Here is a 22,059-nt window from a genome sequence, read left to right as displayed (position 1 = left end):
TTCCCCATTCTCCAGAGAGGGGAGAGGGACTGGAAATGGAGTTAATAACTGGTCATGACTATGCGAGGAAGCCTCATAAAAATCCCAATAGTGGGGGTTCAGGGTGCTTCCAGGGTGGTGCACGTGTGGAGGTGCTGGGAGAGTGGCGCCCCCAGAGAAGGCCTGGGAGCCCTACACCCCTTCCCGTATACCTTGCCTTGTGCATCTGTTCTATCGGGCTGTTCCTGAGTTGTATCAACAGGAGCGTTTTCCTCTGACTGAGCAGGAAGGAAAGCGTAATGATAGTGTTTTACCGTTTGAACAGATTGTCTTGTAACTTAAAGACGTGTCGCTAATGAACGTGTTCGAGCAGAGGCTGGGCATCGTCTTTGAGGAAGGTTTTGGAAGAAATTCTTCCTGCAGGAGAGGCTTGAAAGCCATGACTTTGAGGACTCTTCCAACTCCGAAGAGGCTGCTTAAGTTGTTCTGCTCCTCCTCTTTGCACACTCTGTTTTCTGTTGATGAGGGAACATTTGTTTTCAGCCTTGGCTGTTGGGGAATACGGCGTTGGGAGTCATTACGGTAGTTTTTACACCAAGCGGTCCTTTTGTTCCTTTGCAGTTGAAGTAGCTGTGAACCCTGCTGGGATTGTGAAAAGTGAGCAGTAGAGGAAGAGGCTGGTGCAGTGACTATTTGAAAGCTAGACGCGTCAGTGCAGAGGGCCCTTCTCGTTCTGTGTGAGGGCTGCAGTCAGGGAGCCTGCTTACGTTGAGCTTGCACTAAGGCCGTGGTCAGCGAGGCGTCCTTACTCTCTCCCTGCGGTGTATGTACTTCATTACTCAGTACATCACATTTCTTTTCGGATGAGGCCATTTGGAGTGCAAAATGTGAGAAGATGTGTTGACACCCAAACATTAGGCAAGGGGGACATCACAAGGTGGATCCTCACAGTTTCCCGTGATAATATGAATAAATGTTATAATTGCTGTAAAATCTAAGTTTATGTAGAGCAGAGTATTTCAGTAGCATTTACCATAATAGTATGCCACTAGAAGTAGCTGTGATCAATTTCACCAGGTCTTAAAGAGCTTGTATAGGAATGTCATTTCCTTGCCCAGAATTCCTGAACATAAAGGGAAAACACTCATAAGGGCTTTCATACCTTCATTCGCTGCCTTGATCCCCCAACCCTATTTTCCTCCATAGATCTCATCTTCCTCAAGGATTTCTGTTACCACAGAGGTTGGGGAGAGAAAGTGTATTTTGAATAGTAGATGATGTTTACTGTTTTCCATTTTTCCTACAATTTAAAGTTAGCCATTACCTTGACTAAATATATGTTGGTCTTCTTGTAGTATATAAATCTCTTTGAATATTTCAAGAAATTCTTTTGATAATTTAGCCAGATCTTTTTTAAACATAAATTTTATGCACAAACTCACACAAAAATGCACACATCGTAAATGTACACCTCAATAAATTTTCGCACACGGCTTTGAACACATCTATGTTGTCAGCACCCAGCTCAGGAAACAGAACGCCAGGGCCTGCCTAGTGCCTCTTTCCAGTCACCGTCTCTCCCCACCCCAAGGGTGAGCACTGTCCTGTCTAATACCGTAGGTTAGTTTGGGCGGTTTTTGAATTTTATATAAATGTGATACATGTAGTATGTACGACTTGTTTCGTCAACATGATGTTTGTGAGCTCCGTCCGTGGTGTTATATGGAGTGGTAGTTCATTCATCCTCATTGCATAGTGTTCTATTCCACGAACACCACGATACTGTGTGTTTATTCCACGTTAGGTGGACGTGTGGTTGTGTCTAGGTTTGGCTCAGATAGTCCTGCTGTGAATGTTGTTGTACAGATCTCTTGGTGAGCATATGAACACACTTCTCTTGTGCCTGGGAGTGGACAAAGCTTTGCTTTTAACCATTGACTTTGTAAACATTTTAGTAAATTTTAATAATCAGAATAACTCTGAAAACTGTTTCAAGCCTAAAAAAACTTGTTTACTCTTTACCAATTGTACATTTCCTAGAAATAGTCCTGGGAAATCTAAGATAGTCATGAGTTTAATTTTAGATTATCAGAATGCCCTTTGGCCCAGAGATCTGTTTCATGTTTTACTGCACTCCTTCCCAGGTAGTTTTTTTAACGCTGCCCAATGTACTTCAGTTCTTTTTTGTCACTGAGAGCTATTTAAAGTTGTGTAATGTGAGGTTGCAAATTGACTGCCAGTGAGCTAAATTGGGTTAATAAATGTATTTGTTGGCCAGAGTAATTTAAGATAAATGAATGTAAATAAGTACATACGCAGACACTTTAAATTGGTAGCCAACATTTTTAAATTGGGAAGATTTCACGCACATAAAGATTTCTGTTTTTTTCCTTGGAAAATTAAACTCTGGCACACTAAGTCTCTGTTCCTTGGTAGAGCCAAGTTGTGGTGTTGCCCTCTTGAAGGGGCTATGGCTTTTCCGTTCAGCTTATTGACACCACTGTTGTTTTACATCTGGCCTTCTGCACTCAATTTTTGGTTTCATTTGTGACTTCTAGTTGTAATCAAACTAGGAAAATTGCTCACCATTTCTCATAGGCAGCTTGCTATATATATAAGTATCAGAGTTTTTAGCTAGTGTTCTGCTTGCCATCTTTGTTGGCCAGATTGGGCTTTATTCTTGCTAAGGATTGCAATTCTGCAAAATTTTATATTTTGGGAATTAAATCTTATGAACTTTTTTTTACCACAATCATTTACAAAACAGTATCAGTATACCATAGCTTAATTTTAGTCATTATCCTTTGGCATCTGTTAGGAACTGAATCATTTATAACCTACTAGTAATTCCTTATAATGAAAACAACCTCATAATTACCATAATTAATCACAAATTAAAGTTATAAGTTAAACACAGACTCCCTTATTATTAATATATGCTAAGTCCACATAATTTGCCCTTGAAACTTATTACCAGGTCCAAAAAGTTAGGGATTTGAAACTTAGTTTCAACTCTGTGTTTGTATCAAATACCACTGACATAAATTAACTAGAATTTTAAATGTAATAGCCCTTGTTAATTGGAGGAAGCACTATTTCTTGAAAATATAAGGAGTTAAAAATGGCTTTTGTTGGCATTTGTAAGAAGATTTTGCCTAATTGAAAATAAGGGTTAGGAGAAAGCCCTTTGTGTGTGCATTTTTCTCTTCTTCGTTTACTGAAACAAAGAGAAAGCCAAGTTAATTTCCAATTAAATTTACGATTTTCAAAGAGGGTGCCATGATAATCTCATCATTATTTTAAATTATTTTGTAAATTGTGTCACTTTAGGTGGAGGAAGCTAAACAAGAATTACAGGAAGTTGTTGAATTCTTGAAAAATCCACAAAAATTTACTGTGCTTGGAGGTAAACTTCCAAAAGGTAAGATATCTTCCTTTTACCATGACTTGACATCAAAAAGTACTGTAATATATTACTAATTTAATGTTTGTCAGATTTAATGATTAAAGTTTAGTTCTTAATTGCTGTTTTACAAGTAAGTTCTCATTTTGAACATAGCATTCTATAACCTTTTTCTTTTTGATAGCTTAAAGCTTTGCTATAATTTCAAACTTTAAGTTGCAAGAATAGTACAGTGACATGTCACTGTGCTGTTAACTCAGACTCAACAGTTTTTTTAACATTTTCTCTCATTTATTATTTCACTTTCTTTACATGCATCTAATTTTTTAACTGAGAATAAATTGTAGATATTTTGCTCCCTCACCCCAAAATACCTCATTGTGTATTTCCTAAGAATAAGGATAGTCTCTTTAAATAACTCCAGTACAATTATTAAAATCAGTAGATTTAACATGGATCCAGAACTATTATCAAATTCACAGTCATATTCAAATACACTAGTGACCCCTTATCTGCAGTTTCTGTTACCGACGGTCTGAAAACATTAAATGCAACATTTCAGAAATAAACAGTTTATAAGTTTCAAATTGAATGGTGTTCTGAGTAGTGTGATGAAATCCTGCGCCATCTCGCTCCATCTGGCTGAGATGTGAATCATCCCGTTGCCTGGCATACCCACGCTGTACATGCCACCTGCCAGTTAGTCACTTAATAACCATCTCAGATCGGCTGTTAGTATCGTAGTGCTTGTATTCAAGTAACCCTTGTTTTACTTAATTGTGGCCCCAAAGCGCAAGAGTAGTGATCCTGGCGGTTCAGATATGCCGAAGGGAAGACGTAAAGTGCTTCCTTTAAGTGAAACGGTTAAAGTTATTGACTTAAGGAAAGAAAAAAATTCGTATGCTGAGGTTTCTAAGATCTGTGATGAGAATGAATTTTCTATCTTTGAAAATGTGAAGAAGGAAAAGGAAATTCATGCTAGTTTTGCTGTCGCAGCTCAGACTACAAAAGTTATGGCCATACAGCATGGCAAGTGTTTGGTATGGGAAAAACATAGTATATATAGGGTTCGGTAGTATCCATGGTTTCAGACACCCACTGGGGTCTTGGAACATTTTCCCCTCGAATAAGGGAGGACTACTGTATCAGCAATTGTCCCAATAAAATCCTTTGTAGTGAGGTCTTCCCATCTCCCCCACCCACCCCAGGTTCAGGACCCAGTCGAGGTTCACACACAATATTTAGTTTTTTCTTTGGTATGAAAAAAATTCCTCAGCCTTTTTTAGGGGATCTTTTATGATCTTAATAGTTGTGTAGAGTATGCACTACTTGTAGAATGTTTCTCAGTTTGGCTTTGTCTAATGTTTTCTCAGTTACTCAATGTGATTTTTAATGACTGTGATATTGTGCTTTATAGTAAGAAATATGTATTTGGTCTTTTTTCCCATTTTCTGGCACAGAACTCCTAAAACTCTTGGAATTTCATAAATGATGAGAGTGCTGAAGATGTCTTTTTATGTTACTGAGGTGACTTTTGGAACACACCTAAGGGTGGGGGCTGGTTGACAGGAGAACCAACCGTGTGATTGGAGGGTTGGAACTTTCAGCCCTGCCTAGGGGAGAGGGGCTGGAGATTGAGCTTAATCGCCAAATGGCCAGTGTTTTGATTAATCATTCCTAAGTAGTGAAGCCTCCATTAAACCCCAGAAGGATGGGATTCAGAGAGCTTCAGGGTTGGTAAACACGTGGAGATGTAGATGGAGTGGTGCCCCTGGAGAGGGCATGGAAACTGCTCGTCCCTTTTCCCTGCCTTGCTCTGTGTATCTCTTACATCTGGCTGTGCCAGAAACATTCTTTTATAATAAACTGCTAATCTAGTAAGTAAAATGTTTCTCTGAATTCTGTTAGCTGCTCTAGCAAATTAATTGTCCCCTGATCTATAGCCTGTTGGTCAGATGGACAGGTAATAACCTGGACTTGCACCTGGTGGCTGAGGTGGGGGGCTGGGGCAGTCTTGTGGGACCCAGCCTTTAAGCTGTGAGATCTGATGCTATCTCCAGGCAGATAGTGTCAGAATTGAGTGGAATTGTAGGACACTCAGCTGGTTAATGATGTTATGGTGTCCTGCCACTATATGTTTTACTGTACTTTAACCATTTATATTGAACTTTTAAATTGTTTCTGAAGTTTTGCTACTAAAATTAGCTCTGTGATGATCACCTTAATATCTCAAAGCTTTGCCTACATGCCTACTTATTTCCTTAGAATAAATTTTAGGTGTATTTATATATTATTCTACGTTCTAATTCTAGAAATGGAATTGCTGAGTTAAAGGGGCACTCCTATTTAACGCTTGTTTTTATACTGCCCAGTATCTCTGCTTACAGTGTTCAGCAATATATAAAAATGTTTGCAAGAAACTTTGTTAATTTAGGGTTCTGATTTAAAGCAGTTCGGAATCAATAATGTGGCAATACTAGGAGAATATTAAGGATATTTAGGAGGGGTTTTATGAAAAACTTACTGTTATTTTGACATTTTTGAAACGTATGGAAAAGTTAGGAAGAGAGCTGTAGATATTAACTACTTTACATCTGAATATTTTGTTATGCATCACCTAAGGATAAGGACATTGTCTTAAATAAACACAATAATTTATCCTACCAAATAATAATTAAACACTGTTTCCTTAATATCAGTGCTCTCCCGTCTGTTTTCAATTTTTCACCAAATGTCCCTAGATTTTTTTTCAACTTTTTTTAATGGAAGAACATCAAGTCATTTGGTTGTTTACTCTCTTAATTTGTTTTTATGTGAATTTTTTTTATCTGTTTAGTGATAAATGTTCATATTCCTTTCCCCCAAGATTCTCTCTTGTCTGTGGCTGATGTGTAAAGAGTATTTAGATGATATGGGAAAGCCAGTTATGGAGAAGATCCTGAAGTCAGTCACTAGCAAAGACAGATACGTTATGCTCTTTCACAATATTAGCCATTGATGTGTCTTCAACCTCAAAGCTATGTAAATTAATAATTATTTGTTTTATAGGTTCATATCAGAGTTTTTTTAATTTGAATCATTCTTTACATTTTCTCTTAGGAATTCTTTTGGTTGGACCACCAGGGACAGGAAAGACACTTCTTGCCCGAGCTGTGGCGGGAGAAGCCGATGTTCCTTTTTATTATGCTTCTGGATCAGAATTTGATGAGATGTTTGTGGGTGTGGGAGCCAGCCGTATAAGAAATCTTTTTAGTACGTTTTAATGTATCTTTCATACAATATGAAATTGTCTTAATTTTAGGGAAAGAGGGTTTCTTACCCTTTCTTTGCTTCTTGAATATGATTGATAGCTGAAATAGCCCTTGTCGGGTTCTGGGTTCAGGTAACTTTAACGTGTGAGCTAAAACGGAACTTGACTTCTTTCTTAAATAGTCCGAAGAGTTAGCGGAAGTGTAGATGAGGTTTAGGGCTGCTGAAAAGCTGTGTTTTCATTTTATTCATCAATGCTGCAGTATGTAATTAAAGAGTATTTAGCCTCAAACTTGATTGTATATGATATCTGTACAGCTAGGAAGAATGAATACTCAATTATTTTTTATTTTAGATCATTCTATGTTGTATAGTTGTTTTTGTTCTGAGGCTGTTGTTCTTAAAAATAGGTTTAAAAAAAGGGCTTTTGTGTATTTTGAGTACACAAAATGAGTGTCTTTTGTTGACTTTTGACAATCTTACAAGGTTTTAATATGTTTGACTTTGTTCAAAAACTGTTGATATCTTTAAACTTACGTGAATCTTTTCTGTTTTTGTAGGGGAAGCAAAAGCAAATGCTCCTTGTGTTATATTCATTGATGAATTAGATTCTGTTGGTGGCAAGCGAATTGAATCTCCAATGCATCCATATTCAAGGCAGACCATAAATCAACTTCTTGCTGAAATGGATGGGTAATGGAATCCTCCTCTGTCTGTGGGATATGGTGATGTTTTTGGTAACATTCTAGAGATAGGAAAAGCATATTTAAAGCAACAGAATGGTCCCTTGTGCAAGAAGTTAAGACAAGCTTTTCTAAGTGTTGTGTTGTTTCCGTTACTAATGGGATCATTCATGTGTCAGCACCTCTTCGTTGTGATGCTTACGCCTTTTCTCATTTAATGTATCCTGCTTCCTACAGGAAAGCAGTGACTCCAGCTGTGACTAGTGGTCTGTTGGAGATGGAAAGGGGAGAGCATGCTGGTTCCCACAGAATCCATGATAGCTTGAAGCGTTGTGGGAGATTAAAAAACTTGCATCAATTTTCATAATATAAAAAGCAAGAGGTGGCTTTGCTTTGAGAGAAGTAAAAATGTCTCAAAGTCATACAAGACATTCTGGAAACAAATAGGAAGTCTAGAAGCAAATAATTTGAATTGGTAAATTTGAAAATAATTTTTCAAAAATTAGTCAGGTAACCAAGCTTTCTGTGTCAAGTCATCTCTTCCTAAGTAGAGCAAATATTGTGAAGGTGTGTAATCACAGATGATTTGGGGATTTATTATTAGCAGTTTTATTAAAGTGTACTGGCTGAACATCTGTTCCTTTTAAAAAACAATTAGGGATTGTTTTATCATTTTCATTATCATTTTGGGCATGAAAAAGATCCCTTTTCTTTGCTATTGTTAAGATTAATGATATAAACAGTTTTGTGTAGAATGTTTGTATATATGTGCTGTTTTAATTTTCAGTGAAAAACTGCTTTTTTAAAAAAATAGGTTTAAACCCAATGAAGGAGTTATCATCATAGGGGCCACAAACTTCCCAGAGGCATTAGACAAGTAAGTATTAAAAGAAAATTTTTGTGAAGTACTGATACATGTTAGAACATGGATGAACTTTAAAAACATTATGCTAAAAGAAAAGTCCATCACAAAACATCACATATTATGTTACTCCATTTATCTGGAATGTGCAGAATAAGCAAATCCATAACAGTGGAAAGTAATTAGTGATTGCCGAAGGCTGGGGAGAATGGAGAATGACTGCTAGTGGATATGAGGTTCCTTTTTTGGGGGATGAACATATTCTAAAATTAGATTGTGGTGATGGTTGTATAACTTTGAATATTAAAAATCCCTGAATTATTCAGTTTAAATTCTGTGATCTGTGAATTCTGTCTCAATAAAGTTCTTAAAAGAATCTTATAAAATTTTGGGTGATGGAGAATGTTTTTTTTTTTTAATTTTATTGAGGTTATACTAGTTTATAACATTGTGACATTTCACTTGTACATTATTTGCCAGTCACCATATAAATGTGCCCCTTTACCCATTATACCCACACCTCCAGCCTCTTTCCCCTCTGGTAACTATTAATCTGTTCTCTTTGTCCATGTGTTAATTTGTCTTCCACATATGAGTGAAATCATATGGTGTTTGTCTTTTCTGTCTGGCTTATTTCACTTAACATAATACTCTCAGGGTCCATCTGTGTTGTTGTGAGTGGGACGATTTTGGTTTTTTGTGGCTGAGTAGTATTCCATTGTGTATATATACACCACATCATCTTTATCCACTTATCAGTTGATGGGCACTTGGGTTGCTGTGGAGAGCATTTTAAAGTAAAATTTACTGTAGTACTAAAGTTTGTTCATTTTATTATAGAAGTTATTCATATTTTCATTTGGTCTAATAGTTTTCCTTTGCCTGAGACTGTCACATTCTGTATTTCAGCAGTTAAGATGGGTGTGTAGCTCTTGTAATAGACTGCTGTAGGATTATTTGTTCTGGACTGACTGACTGGTGCGTTTGTTGCTGAGGGATGTGTGCCTTCTAGGTGCACATGTGTATCTATACGAACCTTTGTTCTGCCTTCTGGGTACTGAAACTGTCATTTGAGCCATATTTTACAAGCACCTATCTGATCATGTATGATCAACACTCCATCTAACCTCTGGTTCCCATTGTCTTTCCGTCCCCTCCTTAGTGTGTCAGTCCTATTTAACTTGATGTTCAGCATAGTCAGCTTGTTCATTTATATGTTCTTTTTGTGTTCTCCTTTCAGCGCCTTAATACGTCCTGGTCGTTTTGACATGCAAGTTACAGTTCCAAGGCCGGATGTAAAAGGTCGAACAGAAATTTTAAAATGGTATCTCAATAAAATAAAGTTTGATCAGTGTAAGTCTAATTCCATAAAACAAACATCATTATCTTTATAAAATTATATCAATCTATGTTGTTTGTGGTCCTTACTTGATAAATGTTGTAAAAGACCAGTTCCTTTTTTTTTTTTGAGGAATATTAGCCCTGTGCTAACATCCGCCACCAATCCTCCTCTTTTTGCTGAGGAAGACTGGCCCTGAGCTAACATCTGTCCCATCTTCCTCTACTTTATATGTGGGACACCTGCCATAGCATGGCTTGACAAGGGGTGCGTAGGTCCCCACGTGGCATCCAAACTGGCGAACCCCTGGCTGCTGAAGGAGAACATGCGAACTTAACTGCTGTGACACTGGGCTGGCCCCAAGACCAGTTCCTTTATGTGTCTTTTTTAATCTTCATTTATACTTTTTAAAAAAGTCTATTCCTTAATTACTATGTATCCAGGAGATTCTGTCATTTTGAGTTGTGATTCTAAACAAAGTTTTCTTTAGAGTATTCAGATAGATGCTATTTGAAGATGAATATATGTATAAATGTTTTTTGAGATGAACGTAAAATAGAAAATAATAGAAAAAGCATCTGTATATCGTGAGCACTGTACTTCATGATATAGTCACTTTGGGGCCAAAAGAGGAGAAAGCAAACTGTAAAACAAAACACATGGAAATATTATGGACCCACATGAGTAATAAAAGCAGCTGTTTAAGCTGCCATATTTTCAAAGATGGCTGAATCAGTTTATAAAACCAAATATAATTCCTATAGTAAGGGGAGCTTTTGTGTCCAAAGTATTTCAAGGTGAGATTCAGAAAACAAAGTATCTATTGTTATCTCTGAGTCTGCTTTTTAAATTCGTGCTTAGGCTCATAACGATAGAGGTCATAATTGAAAGTTTATAAATCTTGTCTGGCAATGCTGCATTTCTTTGTTTTTCATAGTTGCCTAGGTTTAAGGACTTTTGTGATTTGTCCCACTGGCAATATTAATGGCAGTTTTGGCGTTTTTCCCTTACAATTTACTAATGTAAGTTTAATTTATAGTTTCATTAAGATAAATATTTTAAATTATAGTTTAGGACCTCAGTTTTCTTTTTTCTTTTTTTTTGGGGGGGGGGAATGTGATTTCTTTGTGAAGAGCTGGTTTTAGAATTTCAGTATCGTGTTCTGTCTACACAGCTGTTGATCCTGAAATCATAGCTCGAGGCACTGTTGGCTTTTCCGGGGCAGAGTTGGAGAATCTTGTGAACCAAGCTGCGTTAAAAGCAGCCGTTGATGGAAAAGAAATGGTTACCATGAAGGAGCTAGAGTTTTCCAAAGATAAAATTCTCATGGGTAGGTTTTTTTCTATCTTATGCTATTCGTTATGTTAGAGAGTACTTCTTTTTAAGAGAAAGGTTATGAACAAGAAAGGTATAGGAACATGAAAATATATACTCGAAACGAGCAACACAGTTTGGCCTCTTCCAGAACAAATATATGTAGCTCATATGATTACATCATTTGGAGGCAAGGCAGCCCACGTTTCCTTTTGTCTGATATTGCTGATAAAAGAATAGTTAATTTTACTTAGTCTCTGTATTTAATTTTGATTTGAAATCTTGAATTGACTTCTAAAAACAGGTTAGTTATGACGTTCTTGTTAGATTGGAAGTTTATTTTCTAGAAATAGAATTAAGCTTTCCCTCTTTATAAGAATTCAGATGATAGTTCTTACAGTTTTGGTTTTCAGTTGACAAATCATCGTGGTTTATGTGTCATGGGGTGAATTCTAACTTTTTAAACTTTTACTCTGTTTAAAATATTAAATCATGATATATGTTACTCTAAGAATGACTTTAAGGCAAATATGTTTCATTCATTTAAATGTACCTTCCTGTTGGGGAATTTTACTTAATTAAACTTGTGTCCTTAGGGCCTGAACGTAGAAGTGTGGAAATTGATAACAAAAACAAAACCATCACAGCGTATCACGAGTCTGGTCACGCTATTATTGCATATTACACTAAAGACGCGATGCCTATCAACAAGGCTACAATCATGCCACGAGGGCCAACACTTGGACATGTAAGCGTCTTGTAGTTTTTTCTTTTCCCTTAGACAGCACTCCCCAGAAGCTTAAGTAGGAAATGGCCATTGAAACATTAGAAAAAGAAAATTCGGCTACTTCCTAAGTATATTAATACTTTCTTTAACTTCCTGAACCATCTTGAAATCAGAGATACTTGTGAAATTTGTCTGCTAATAAAGAATATTTTGTTAATATTTCAGATATTGTATATTTATATTATGAAATTTAATTCAGGAATGACAGCAGTCTATTTCTTAAATATGTAATTGTTCTTTTCCTGCTAAAAAGAAATTATGTTTTACAGTGACTGGTTCAGTAGTTCTAAGATTTTTCTCAATGAGTACAAGTTTCATTCTCGTATCTTTCTACTTATAAACATTTTAAACATTTTTGTGCAACTAAAGATAAAGCAGTCCTATCGTAATATTATCTACCTCTTGTTTATAAAATGCACTTTTTCTGTATAAAAAATTTTTCTTATTTTATCAGTTGCTGGTTTTGTCATCAGTCACTGATGACCGTCTCTACTAAATGTCCTTGAGCTTTCAGCGTCATGGTGTTAAGTAAGGTTGTGAGAGAACAGTGATCATTCTGGTTATTAATATACATGTTTCAAACCTGTGTCTGAGGTTTTTCTCTGTTTTTCAATTGTCTAGGTGTCCCTGCTGCCTGAGAATGACAGGTGGAATGAGACTAGAGCTCAGCTGCTTGCACAAATGGATGTTAGTATGGGAGGAAGAGTGGCCGAGGAGCTTATATTTGGAACTGATCATATTACAACAGGTTGGCTGTAAAGCATGGCTTTCATTCAAATTGCATTGGCTGGTTTAAAGATATTTTTAAAAATTGGGTTCTATGTATATTTTTATTTTATTTATTATTATTTTTATGATTGAAGTGTAGTTGGCATACAGTACTGTGTTAGTTTCAGGTATATGACATAGTGATTGGACGTTTATTTACATTACAAAATGATCACCCTGATAATACTAGTTATCATCTGTTGTTCTACAGTTATTGCAATATTGTTGACTCTATTCCCTGTGCTGTACATTACATTCTGCGTGTATTTGAAAATCTTAGGTGCTTCCAGTGATTTTGATAATGCAACCAAAATAGCAAAGCGAATGGTTACCAGATTTGGAATGAGTGAAAAGGTAATAGCTAATTTTAATCCTTCTTTATATATCACATGATGATGTGCCAAGTGTCTGTGAGAGAGGGGTCTCTTTATAAATTAATAACATTATTATCCCTCTCTCATTCCAAATAGATTTGACACAGCTTATTCTAAACTGAATGTTATCTTCTGAAATAAATGTAGTATTCTCTTTGCATTCTAGCTGCTTGAACAGTAACAGTTATTACTCTGTGAATTAACCAAATGATAAGATAAATTCTTGAACCTTTTCTGTTCCTATGACATAAAAGGCTTCCTTGTTGAGCATGCTTACTTTGCCCTCTCTAAGTATCTCACCTTGCTACGTTGTGACTGTGGCTCCATGAAGCAGTTCTAACACTGAATTGTAGATTTCTGAATTTGGAAAGCTGCCGACATTTTTAGGAAGGTACTCATAACCATACTTAAGGATGTAAAATTTTCTCTCTTGCTCACACTTTTAATTTCACTACTATACTTTGAGAAGAATGATGAAATTTCTTTGCCCTCAAAGGCATTTTTACATGATTGCTTCTTTGCCTCCCATAATATTTATTTCCTTGTGTATGGGATAGTACTTCCTCTGTTACATTTATTAGTTGGGGTTTTTCTGCTCAATTTCTTTCTTCCCATTGGTTTTAGCTTGGAGTTATGACCTACAGTGATACAGGGAAACTGAGTCCAGAAACTCAATCTGCTATTGAACAAGAAATCAGAATCCTTCTAAGGGTAATGAACATATTTTTCTATGCTTATTTATCTCTTTAGTCATAATATGCTTAAACTGTTAGGTACTTAGAAAATAACTGAAAGGTCCAAATGTCACTATATGTAATAAAGATAACAGGCGCACCACTGCAGCCATGATTTAAATATGTTGTTAGGGAACCTCTGGTCATAGACTGGATCTTTATTTTATTCTGGCTGTAGTCTAAGAACAGTTTATATCTGTGATTATAAATATTCCATTCTACTTTAGCTGTAGAACTGTAGTAAGTATTAGAATGGGGGATATTGATTATTGACTCTCTATTGCTTTCCCACTCTGACATATTTATTCAAAAAATAGTATTGCTTTGTGCCTAGCGGTGTCCAAGTGCTGAGAATGCAGAATAAGCCAAACACAGGTCTTTTTGACTTCGGTGTCCAGGAGAGATGAGGGTAAAGGAACGTGATAGAGTAAAATCAGTGAGGTCAGTTAGTACTGTGGTAATCTAGTTGTGGTATAATGGACACTTGGATTAAGGTGGTGAAAGTAGAAATTGAAAAATGTGGGTTGGTTCAAGAAGTACTGATGTAATGAAATCAACATGCTTTTGTGATGTTTTGGCTGAGGGAGCAGCTAATATAAAGTTGGTAGATTTCTGCCTCATGCAAAATTTCTGAGAAAACAGAAGAGCAAAATTTGAATTCTTTCCTTCTGAAACAAGATAGATTTTGGAAAGACAGTAGGTACTCTTTCCACTAGATGGCAAACTTACATTGTTATTAAGGGGAAATGATTACTAGTAGCATAACAGCCAAGTAGTCTTACGTGTTAGAAAGTTCGGGCTTCATTCCAGGAGAGTTTTAAAATTTATTACTAATTTATCCTTGATTTTTAGCTACAGATTTCCGTAATATATTTCTAATGTTTTATATATTTTCTTTAATTTATTTCACTAGAACATAAAGATTATGTTTAGAATGTCTAATGATTATGTTGTGTTTATATGACCTATGATTCTTGGTGTTGATCAATTAATTTTTACATTTTCCACTCAGTTTTATAAGGGCAAAAATGTGATTAAATATTAAAATATTGGCATAGACATTGTACAGGCAAATGTTGTGACAGTGCTGAAAGTGAACTGTTATCAGTGCCATTATTCGTGAGCTGATAATCCAAACTCACCTTTGGAAAGACAATTGAAGAATTAAAAAAAAAAAATCAAATGTATGAAAATGAAGGATCATCTAATAATACTGTGTTATACTTGTCACAAATTGACAAGTGAGTGTTAGGAAGTAAAAGAGTGTAAAAATATATCCTTTCTGGCCATTTTAGATTCAGTAAATAGGTAAAATCTCGAGAGGCAAAAGTAGCCAACTTTCTTTCCTTTTTAACATGTATGTTGAATAGAAAAATAGATTTCTGTGATCACAGACCTTATTTAAAAAGCAGTGTATATTTCTATTTTTGTGAGTACCTTTTTGTCTAAATAGTCTTCAGTTATCTAGTTGACAGATTGTGAGGTTAAAAATAGAGCATTTGGGGGGCCTGCCTGGTGGCACAGTGGTTAAGTTCACACGTTCCGCTTCAGTGGCCTGGGGTTCGCTGGTTCGGATCCTGAGTGCAGACCTACACACCATTCTTCAAGCCACACTGTGGCAGGTGTCCCACATATAAAGTAGAGGAAGATGGGCATATATAAAGTAGAGGAAGATGGATATTAGCTCAGGGCCAGTCTTCCTCAACAAAAAGAGGAGGATTGGTGGCGGATGTTAGCTCAGGGCTAATCTTCCTCAAAAAAAAAAAACAGAGCATCTGAAAGTATGAAAGTATCTTCTTTGGGAACCAAGCTTTTAAATGTTTTTATCTTTTGTAAATAGGAATCAGTAGATTTCACATTTTTTAGGATATGTAAAAGTTCTTTTCTCATTTATGGTTTTTGCTTCTCCTAAATTTTCTGCCTCTTACATATCTACTATTTCAGGACTCATATGAACGAGCGAAACATATCTTGAAGACTCATGCAAAAGAGCATAAGAATCTAGCAGAAGCTTTGTTGACCTATGAGACTTTGGATGCCAAGGAGATTCAGATTGTTCTTGAGGGGAAGAAATTGGAAGTGAGATGATAGCTCTCTTGAAATGGAGGCATTCCTGGGTTTATTGCAAGAAGATAAGTAGCATTGCAGGAATCTCCTTTTGCAATGCTTTCCCTCCATTCTTGACTTGACATCACTCAAGGGTGTGAAATACTTTGTCAGTCTTTTGTCACACTTATCTAATTTTGGTTATTCTCATGATGGACACCTACTGCAAAGAGCAAATAAAGAAAATAAAGAGCTATGAGGATTGAGAACAACTTGTTTGAGAAATGTCAATCAGTTATTAACTTGAAAATAAGTAATGACTTTGTGCTTGGTTATTGTACTGGATGTGAATAAAAATTGTGCCTTTAGCTCCTGGGAAGTATTTTTAGTTAGCAGAGTAAAATTGTTGAAGGATTGTCCTTATTTCCAGATCGTACCATTCATCTTTGATAACAAAGTCATGCTATGTGGCTGTTGGTAAACCGTATTTCTACATACATCAGTGGAAACTTCATTAAAATGCAGTTACTCATGCTCCACATTGACCATATATAAAATGGTTTTTAAAAATCTAAGAGTAGAAAATTGTAAACGTACAGATACAATCAGGATTTAAATGATTATAACCTTTTAAAAATGCAGCTTGTATTTTCACAGTATTTCTTTTAAACATCACTATCACTCTGACTAATGACATTTATTTTATAGTAGTAGTAGTATGTTAAATAAATGAGTGACACACTTCAAATTCTGAATTATATAATTATGCTTGGTATTGAAAGCAAAATAAAACCAAAAAGTCAGTCCACTTCAAAGTGAACTTTTAAATTACCCTGTGTTAGAAATGGAAAGTTGTGTGTGCTTTTCGTTCAGATTTTGTGAATATGAATGTGTTGTTGCAGGATTTACAGGTGAATTTATTTAACTCAGTAAAATAATTATTTTAGAGCACATTGTATTGGCTTTACAACCAAATTTATTCTTGAAGTGATTTTATTAAAATTACCTACAGTTTTCTAATAATTTTTATGCCTGATATGGTCTTCATTGAAGAAGTTGCTAGAGGGAGCTTGCTATGCAATATTCTTGCCCCCTTTTTTGGTAATTTAAATTTCTTATGTACTTTGAAACTTAGAGAAGCGTTACCAGACTAATACAAGGCACTCCCCTATACCTTTGATCCAGATCCACGAATTATTTTCATTTGCCCCATTCTTTTAAATTGTGGCCCTTCCTTTCTCTTCTGCTCCCTCCTTCCCTCTCCCTCTTTCTGTGTATATGTATGCGTATGTGTGTGTATACAGGTCTTTGTTGGCTGCATGTTTTCATTTCTCTTGGTTACTTCTAGAATTGAAATTGCTGAGTCATGTGATAAGTTTTGTCTAACTTTTTAAGAACCTGATGAACTGTTTTCAAAATAACTATACAGTTTTATGTTCCAACCACCAAAGTATCATTCTAGTTTCTCCACTTGTACAGTACTTCTCATAGTCTGTCTTTTTGATAAGGCTATTTTAATGGGTAGTGAAGTGGTGTCTCAGTGTGAATTTAATTTACTTTTCTCTAGGACTGGTGATGTTGAATATCCTTTCTTGTGCAGTTATTGGCCATTTGTATATCTTTGGAGAAATGCATATTCAAATCTTTTACCCCATCCCCCCTTTTTTGGGTCATTGTCTTATGTGTTATAAGAGATCATGTATTCTGAATACAAGTCTTTTTATTAAATGAATCTTCCTTTTTTTATCCAGTCTGATAATCTCTGTTATTTGAGCGGGGTGTTTAGTTCATTCATATTTAATATACATATAGTTGTTTTTAGATCTGCTATTTTGCTCTGTTTTCTGTTTTTCTCATATCTAAAGTGATCCCTCTGTTCCTCCTTTTTTGCATTACATGAGTGGTCACTCTAGGGATGAAAGTACGCATCATAACTTTTCACAGTACTTCAAAATAATACAAATTTAATTCTGGTAAAATTTAGGAACTTTATTCCTGTGTATCTCCGTTTCTTCTCTTCTTTGTGCTCTTGTCATCATATGTTACAAATTAACAATACAGGGACGTTACTACTGCTGAATATAATCATGTCCTCAGTCTTTATCTGGGAATGTCTTTAATTTGCCTTGTTTTTAAGAATGTTTTTGCTGGATATAGAGTGCATGGTTGACAGTTTCTTCTTTAATCACTTTGAATATGGTATCCCACAGACCCCTGACTGCCATTGTTTTTCATGAGAAGTCAGCTATTCATAATTTTGGTCTCCTTTTGTGATAGGTTTTTTTTTTCTTTGCTGCTTTCAAGATTTTTTTCTTTGCCTTGTATTTTAAACAATTTGACAGTAATGTGTTTATGTGTGGATCTCCACGTGATTTTCCTGCTTGGGATTGATTGAACTTCTTGGATCTGTGGATTAATGATTTTTGTCACATTTGAGAAGCTTTGGCAATTATTTTTTCAAATATCTTTATCTGTCCTTTCTCTCTTCTCCTTCTGGGATTCTTGTTGTGCTTGGGTTAAATAGATTTGATGTTGATCTGATGTCTGAGGCTTTGTTGATTTTCTTCATTGTTTTTTCTCCCTCTCCCCTTCAGATTGAATAATTTCTGTTGATGCTTCAAGTTCACTGATTCTTCTGCCATCTCAAATCAACCAAATTTTTCATTTCAAATTTTCTGTTCTTCAGCTCCAGGTTTCTGTGTGTTCTTTCATATATTGTCTCTCTTTATTGAGATTCTTCATGCATTGCATTGTTTTCATTAGTTCTTTAAACATGACTTCCATTAGTTCTTTGAATATTTTCATAATAGCTGCTTTTAGGTCTTTGCTAAATCCAATATTTGGAGACACTCAGTTTCTATTTAATGCTTTTCTTCCTTAGGGTCACACTTGTTTCTTTGCTGTCTTGTTGAATTTCAGATAATGTAGCAATTAGGGATTCTGATGGTCTCCCCAGAGGGTTGTTCCTGTTTTGTTTAGTAACTTACCTTCAGTAAATTTGTGAAGTCTGTGTCTACTACAGTATGCAGCCACTGATGTCTCTGCTTATTTTTTAAAATGTTGAATCTTGCTTCTGTAGGGTTACTACTGTGTCTGCATAGCTTAGCATTATCCGAAGATTGAACAGAGGTTGTGTTCAATCCCCATCAGCCAGGCCCTCCGTTCCGCTGATGGGTCTGTGTGTGGGCTGGCGAGTACGTTCAGTGTTCACGTCCTTTGCAAGTCTCCCCTGCTTTTTGCTTTCTAGTGGGCTGCTCTGCTTCTCCGTAGTGCACATCTTCAGGCTTTGGCACCCATGATGTGCAGCTTGAACCAGCTTGCGTTTCTGCTCTGCGTGCCTCTGGTAAATCTTGTGCATGTGGAGCACTTAGCAAACCCAGCTACTCCCAAACAGGACTGCAGCCTCAGGCTGGAGAACTTTGTTTGGTTACCACTGAGACCCCGCTTTACCTTCCGCATCAAGTCAAGCGAGTCCCTTCTGGCAGTGGCAGCAGCCTCTGGCATGGGATGTGAGAGCACACCACCACACACTCGTACCTGTTCTTACCTGGACTTCAGTGGTTTTCAGGGATAAACACTTCTTAGTTTATTGTAGATCTTCACTTGATTTCCAGAGTTTTTAAAGAATTTTATCCAACTTAATAGTTGCTCTTTTTATAAAAAAAGTGGAGAGGATTTGTCAACTTCCTCACATCATCATGCTGAAAGTAAACCTCTGACTTATTTTGAATCACACTCCAACCAAAGCAGTTTAATAAGAGTGGACTTAGAGAGGACTTGTAAACTTTTCAAAGCCACTAGTCTGCCAGAGTTCACATGTAAGCTATATCTATTAAATTGATTGCTTTTGGGAATTGATACATTTTATTTTTAGACATTCTTTTTATTTGTTCTAGAAATGCTATGTTGTTTTCAGTCTTACATCATATAGTATTTTAATAGGTAACTAATTTATTAGGAATTTATGTGAATTTGAGAGTGTATTTTAGGAAAAAAAAAATTACAAAGCTGCCAAAGAAGGGAGGTAAGAGGGTGCTTATTTCTCATAAAACCGAGTTTGGAAAGCTTGATATGAATCTCCTACAGTTCTGGAAGCAGATATTTGACTCATATCCAGGAAACCTGGAACCTGAGAGGAACCTGGAACCTTTGGCTGATGAAGGGAGAAGAATTGCTAATATTGATACTAATTGCTAATATTGATTAATACTGTTGAGCCTGCTCTTCACTCTCAGCATTTGTTTTGACAAAAACTGCTTGAATGCTTATGAAGGTGTCCATCAAGCATGAAAGAGAGTGAGCCATTCTGGGAGATCCATTTTAGATATAGTGGCAAAAGGGCCACTTGGAGGTATGAAGAGACCTCAGAAGAGGATAATCCAAAATGGATCTCTGGATTCCTTAAAAGTGAAGAAGAAAGGGGGCTGGCCCCGTGACCGAGTGGTTAAGTTCGCGTGCTCCGCTGCAGGCGGCCCAGTGTTTCGTTGGTTCGAATGCTGGGCGCGGACATGGCACTGCTCATCAGACCACGCTGAGGCAGCGTCCCACATGCCACAACTAGAAGAACCCACAACGAAGAATACACAACTATGTACCGGGGGGCGTTGGGGAGAAAAAGGAAAAAATAAAATCTTTAAAAGAAAAAAAAGTGAAGAAGAAAGGCCAACGTGGGGCCAGCCCCATGGCATAGTGGTTAAGTTTGGCATACTCAGCTTTGTGGGTTTGGATTCCAGGCGTGGACCTGTACCACTCGTCAGCCATACTGTGGCAGAGACCCACCTATAAAGTGGAGGAAGATTGGCACAGATTTTAGCTCAGGGCTAATTTTCCTCAAGCAAAAAAAAGCCAGTGAAATGGATTGCATTCATTCAGGTCAAGGGAGTTGCTTGTGACAACAGCTGTGAGTACAGTCACCTATAAGATAATTGCCAGATTCCATATGCTCAAAACCATCTTACAGTAGTATGAGCCAGATAAATACTCAAACCACCCCTTACAGTTTTGACCCTGGCAGGATCAAACTATAATTAGCCTGCTGAGGGAGGAGGGATGGAATTATGCAGGGAAGAAGAAAGGGACCATGCCTGCCTTCCACCCCTGCTGCAAGTGGTCAGCTTGGAGCCTGGCCTAGCTGGGTGACTGTGACTTGGCATTTTTATAGTTAGAGGGGACTGGCCGTTCAGTGCTTTGTGAGTTAAAGGAACTCTGTGGACTTACTACTTGAGAGTAAGGTTTTTCTACCTGGGTTCAAGAAAAAATACCTGAATATTTAAAAAGGTAGTGGGAGATGATGTTGGCTTCTGATAATATCCCATGAGTCAAAAATAGTGGTTACGTATATTTATTTGCAGGTTTTTGTTTGAACACTTTTTGGTGATATAATTCTATTCATGTGATTTTTTAAAATCTGAAATATTTGTGTAATTTCTACCACAATCATGTATGGGATATGTGTGTGAATATATATGACTTTATATTTTTAAACAAAATGTCTGTTGTCTTGGTATTCTTTATATGATGTTTGATTGTATTATATTATGGCTTAGTATTCTTTCCCCTTAAAATCCCTCTGAAATTTAGTGATGTTGTTTTCCCATAATTGTTGTCAAAATTAATACCAGAAGAGCTAATCCAAGGATTTAGTGGAATTACCTACCTGTGCTGTTGCTAAATTAATAATGGAGGCATATTAGAAACCCTTTCTGATGACTGCTTTTAGTTGGTTACAGCTCTTTTCCCTTTATTCTATTGATAACTTTTCTATGATTATGTTGAAATTCAGGAATTGTCTTGTGGGATCCTTTATTCTTTGCTTGCCCTTTCATGTTGTTAAACTCTAGGATTAAGCCCTTGGTCCTTTTAGGTTCTCTCTGGATTTTTCTATCATCTTTCTGCTGGTGACTTCTTAGTCTTTGTCTCCAGTGCTTTTCTAGACAGGCTAAGTGTCCAGCTGCTTTCTTTGCTTTGCCAGAGCATTTGATTTGTACTTCTGTAATAAGCTGTTCTCTATTATTTCTATGTTTGCCTTCTACCACCCGACAGTGAGTTCTAGGAAACAATCTTGACTACTTTTCTGTCTCTAGGAGTAAAGGGAGTGCTTTATAGGTAGTCAGCTCATACATTTTCAGTGAATGAAAGAATAGTTGGTATTCAGTAGGTTAACTGTCCTAATTCCTCACCAGCAGGCAGCAGAGCACTGGAATAGATGGATCAGACTCTCCATAGAGGATTAATGCTATAGAGAATATGAGTAGTAAGTGACTTTTTTGTCTCTGAAAACATCTCAGTGAGTATAACAGTAAAGGAGATATTCTTTGAACGACTGGAATGTCTTGTGGAGGAAAATCTGATATCTTTTTTAGAAGATAAAAAATGCAAGGTAGGATTATGTGCTTGGCTAACAGTATTTGTCATATGGAAGCATCTGTGAAGTGGATAAAAAGATTAGGACCTGTGGCATGTGAACTTCTTTAACGTGTTCTGGATTATTTCAGACAAGATGTACTTTATCTTTGATCACT

General features: G+C 36.5%; 1 protein-coding gene across 1 annotated transcript in view; it reads left to right on the top strand.

Annotated features, from left to right (window-relative positions):
* YME1L1 (YME1 like 1 ATPase) overlaps positions 1–16,563 on the top strand; it is a 46,728-nt gene extending 30,165 nt beyond the window's left edge. Inside the window, exons 9-19 of the mRNA XM_046678820.1 lie at positions 3,310–3,400; positions 6,482–6,634; positions 7,192–7,324; positions 8,129–8,191; positions 9,417–9,529; positions 10,690–10,845; positions 11,426–11,577; positions 12,238–12,364; positions 12,665–12,738; positions 13,383–13,469; positions 15,437–16,563. Coding sequence (XP_046534776.1) covers positions 3,310–3,400; positions 6,482–6,634; positions 7,192–7,324; positions 8,129–8,191; positions 9,417–9,529; positions 10,690–10,845; positions 11,426–11,577; positions 12,238–12,364; positions 12,665–12,738; positions 13,383–13,469; positions 15,437–15,580 — 1,293 coding nt within the window. The 3' untranslated portion in view covers positions 15,581–16,563. The remainder of the gene's footprint in view (positions 1–3,309; positions 3,401–6,481; positions 6,635–7,191; positions 7,325–8,128; positions 8,192–9,416; positions 9,530–10,689; positions 10,846–11,425; positions 11,578–12,237; positions 12,365–12,664; positions 12,739–13,382; positions 13,470–15,436) is intronic.
* Positions 16,564–22,059: the final 5,496 nt, after the last annotated feature.

This window comes from Equus quagga, chromosome 12 (genome assembly GCF_021613505.1).
Source record: "Equus quagga isolate Etosha38 chromosome 12, UCLA_HA_Equagga_1.0, whole genome shotgun sequence".
NCBI lineage: Eukaryota > Metazoa > Chordata > Mammalia > Perissodactyla > Equidae > Equus > Equus quagga.
Note: the sequence above shows the minus strand (reverse complement) of the source record. Positions and strands in the feature narration are given on the sequence as shown.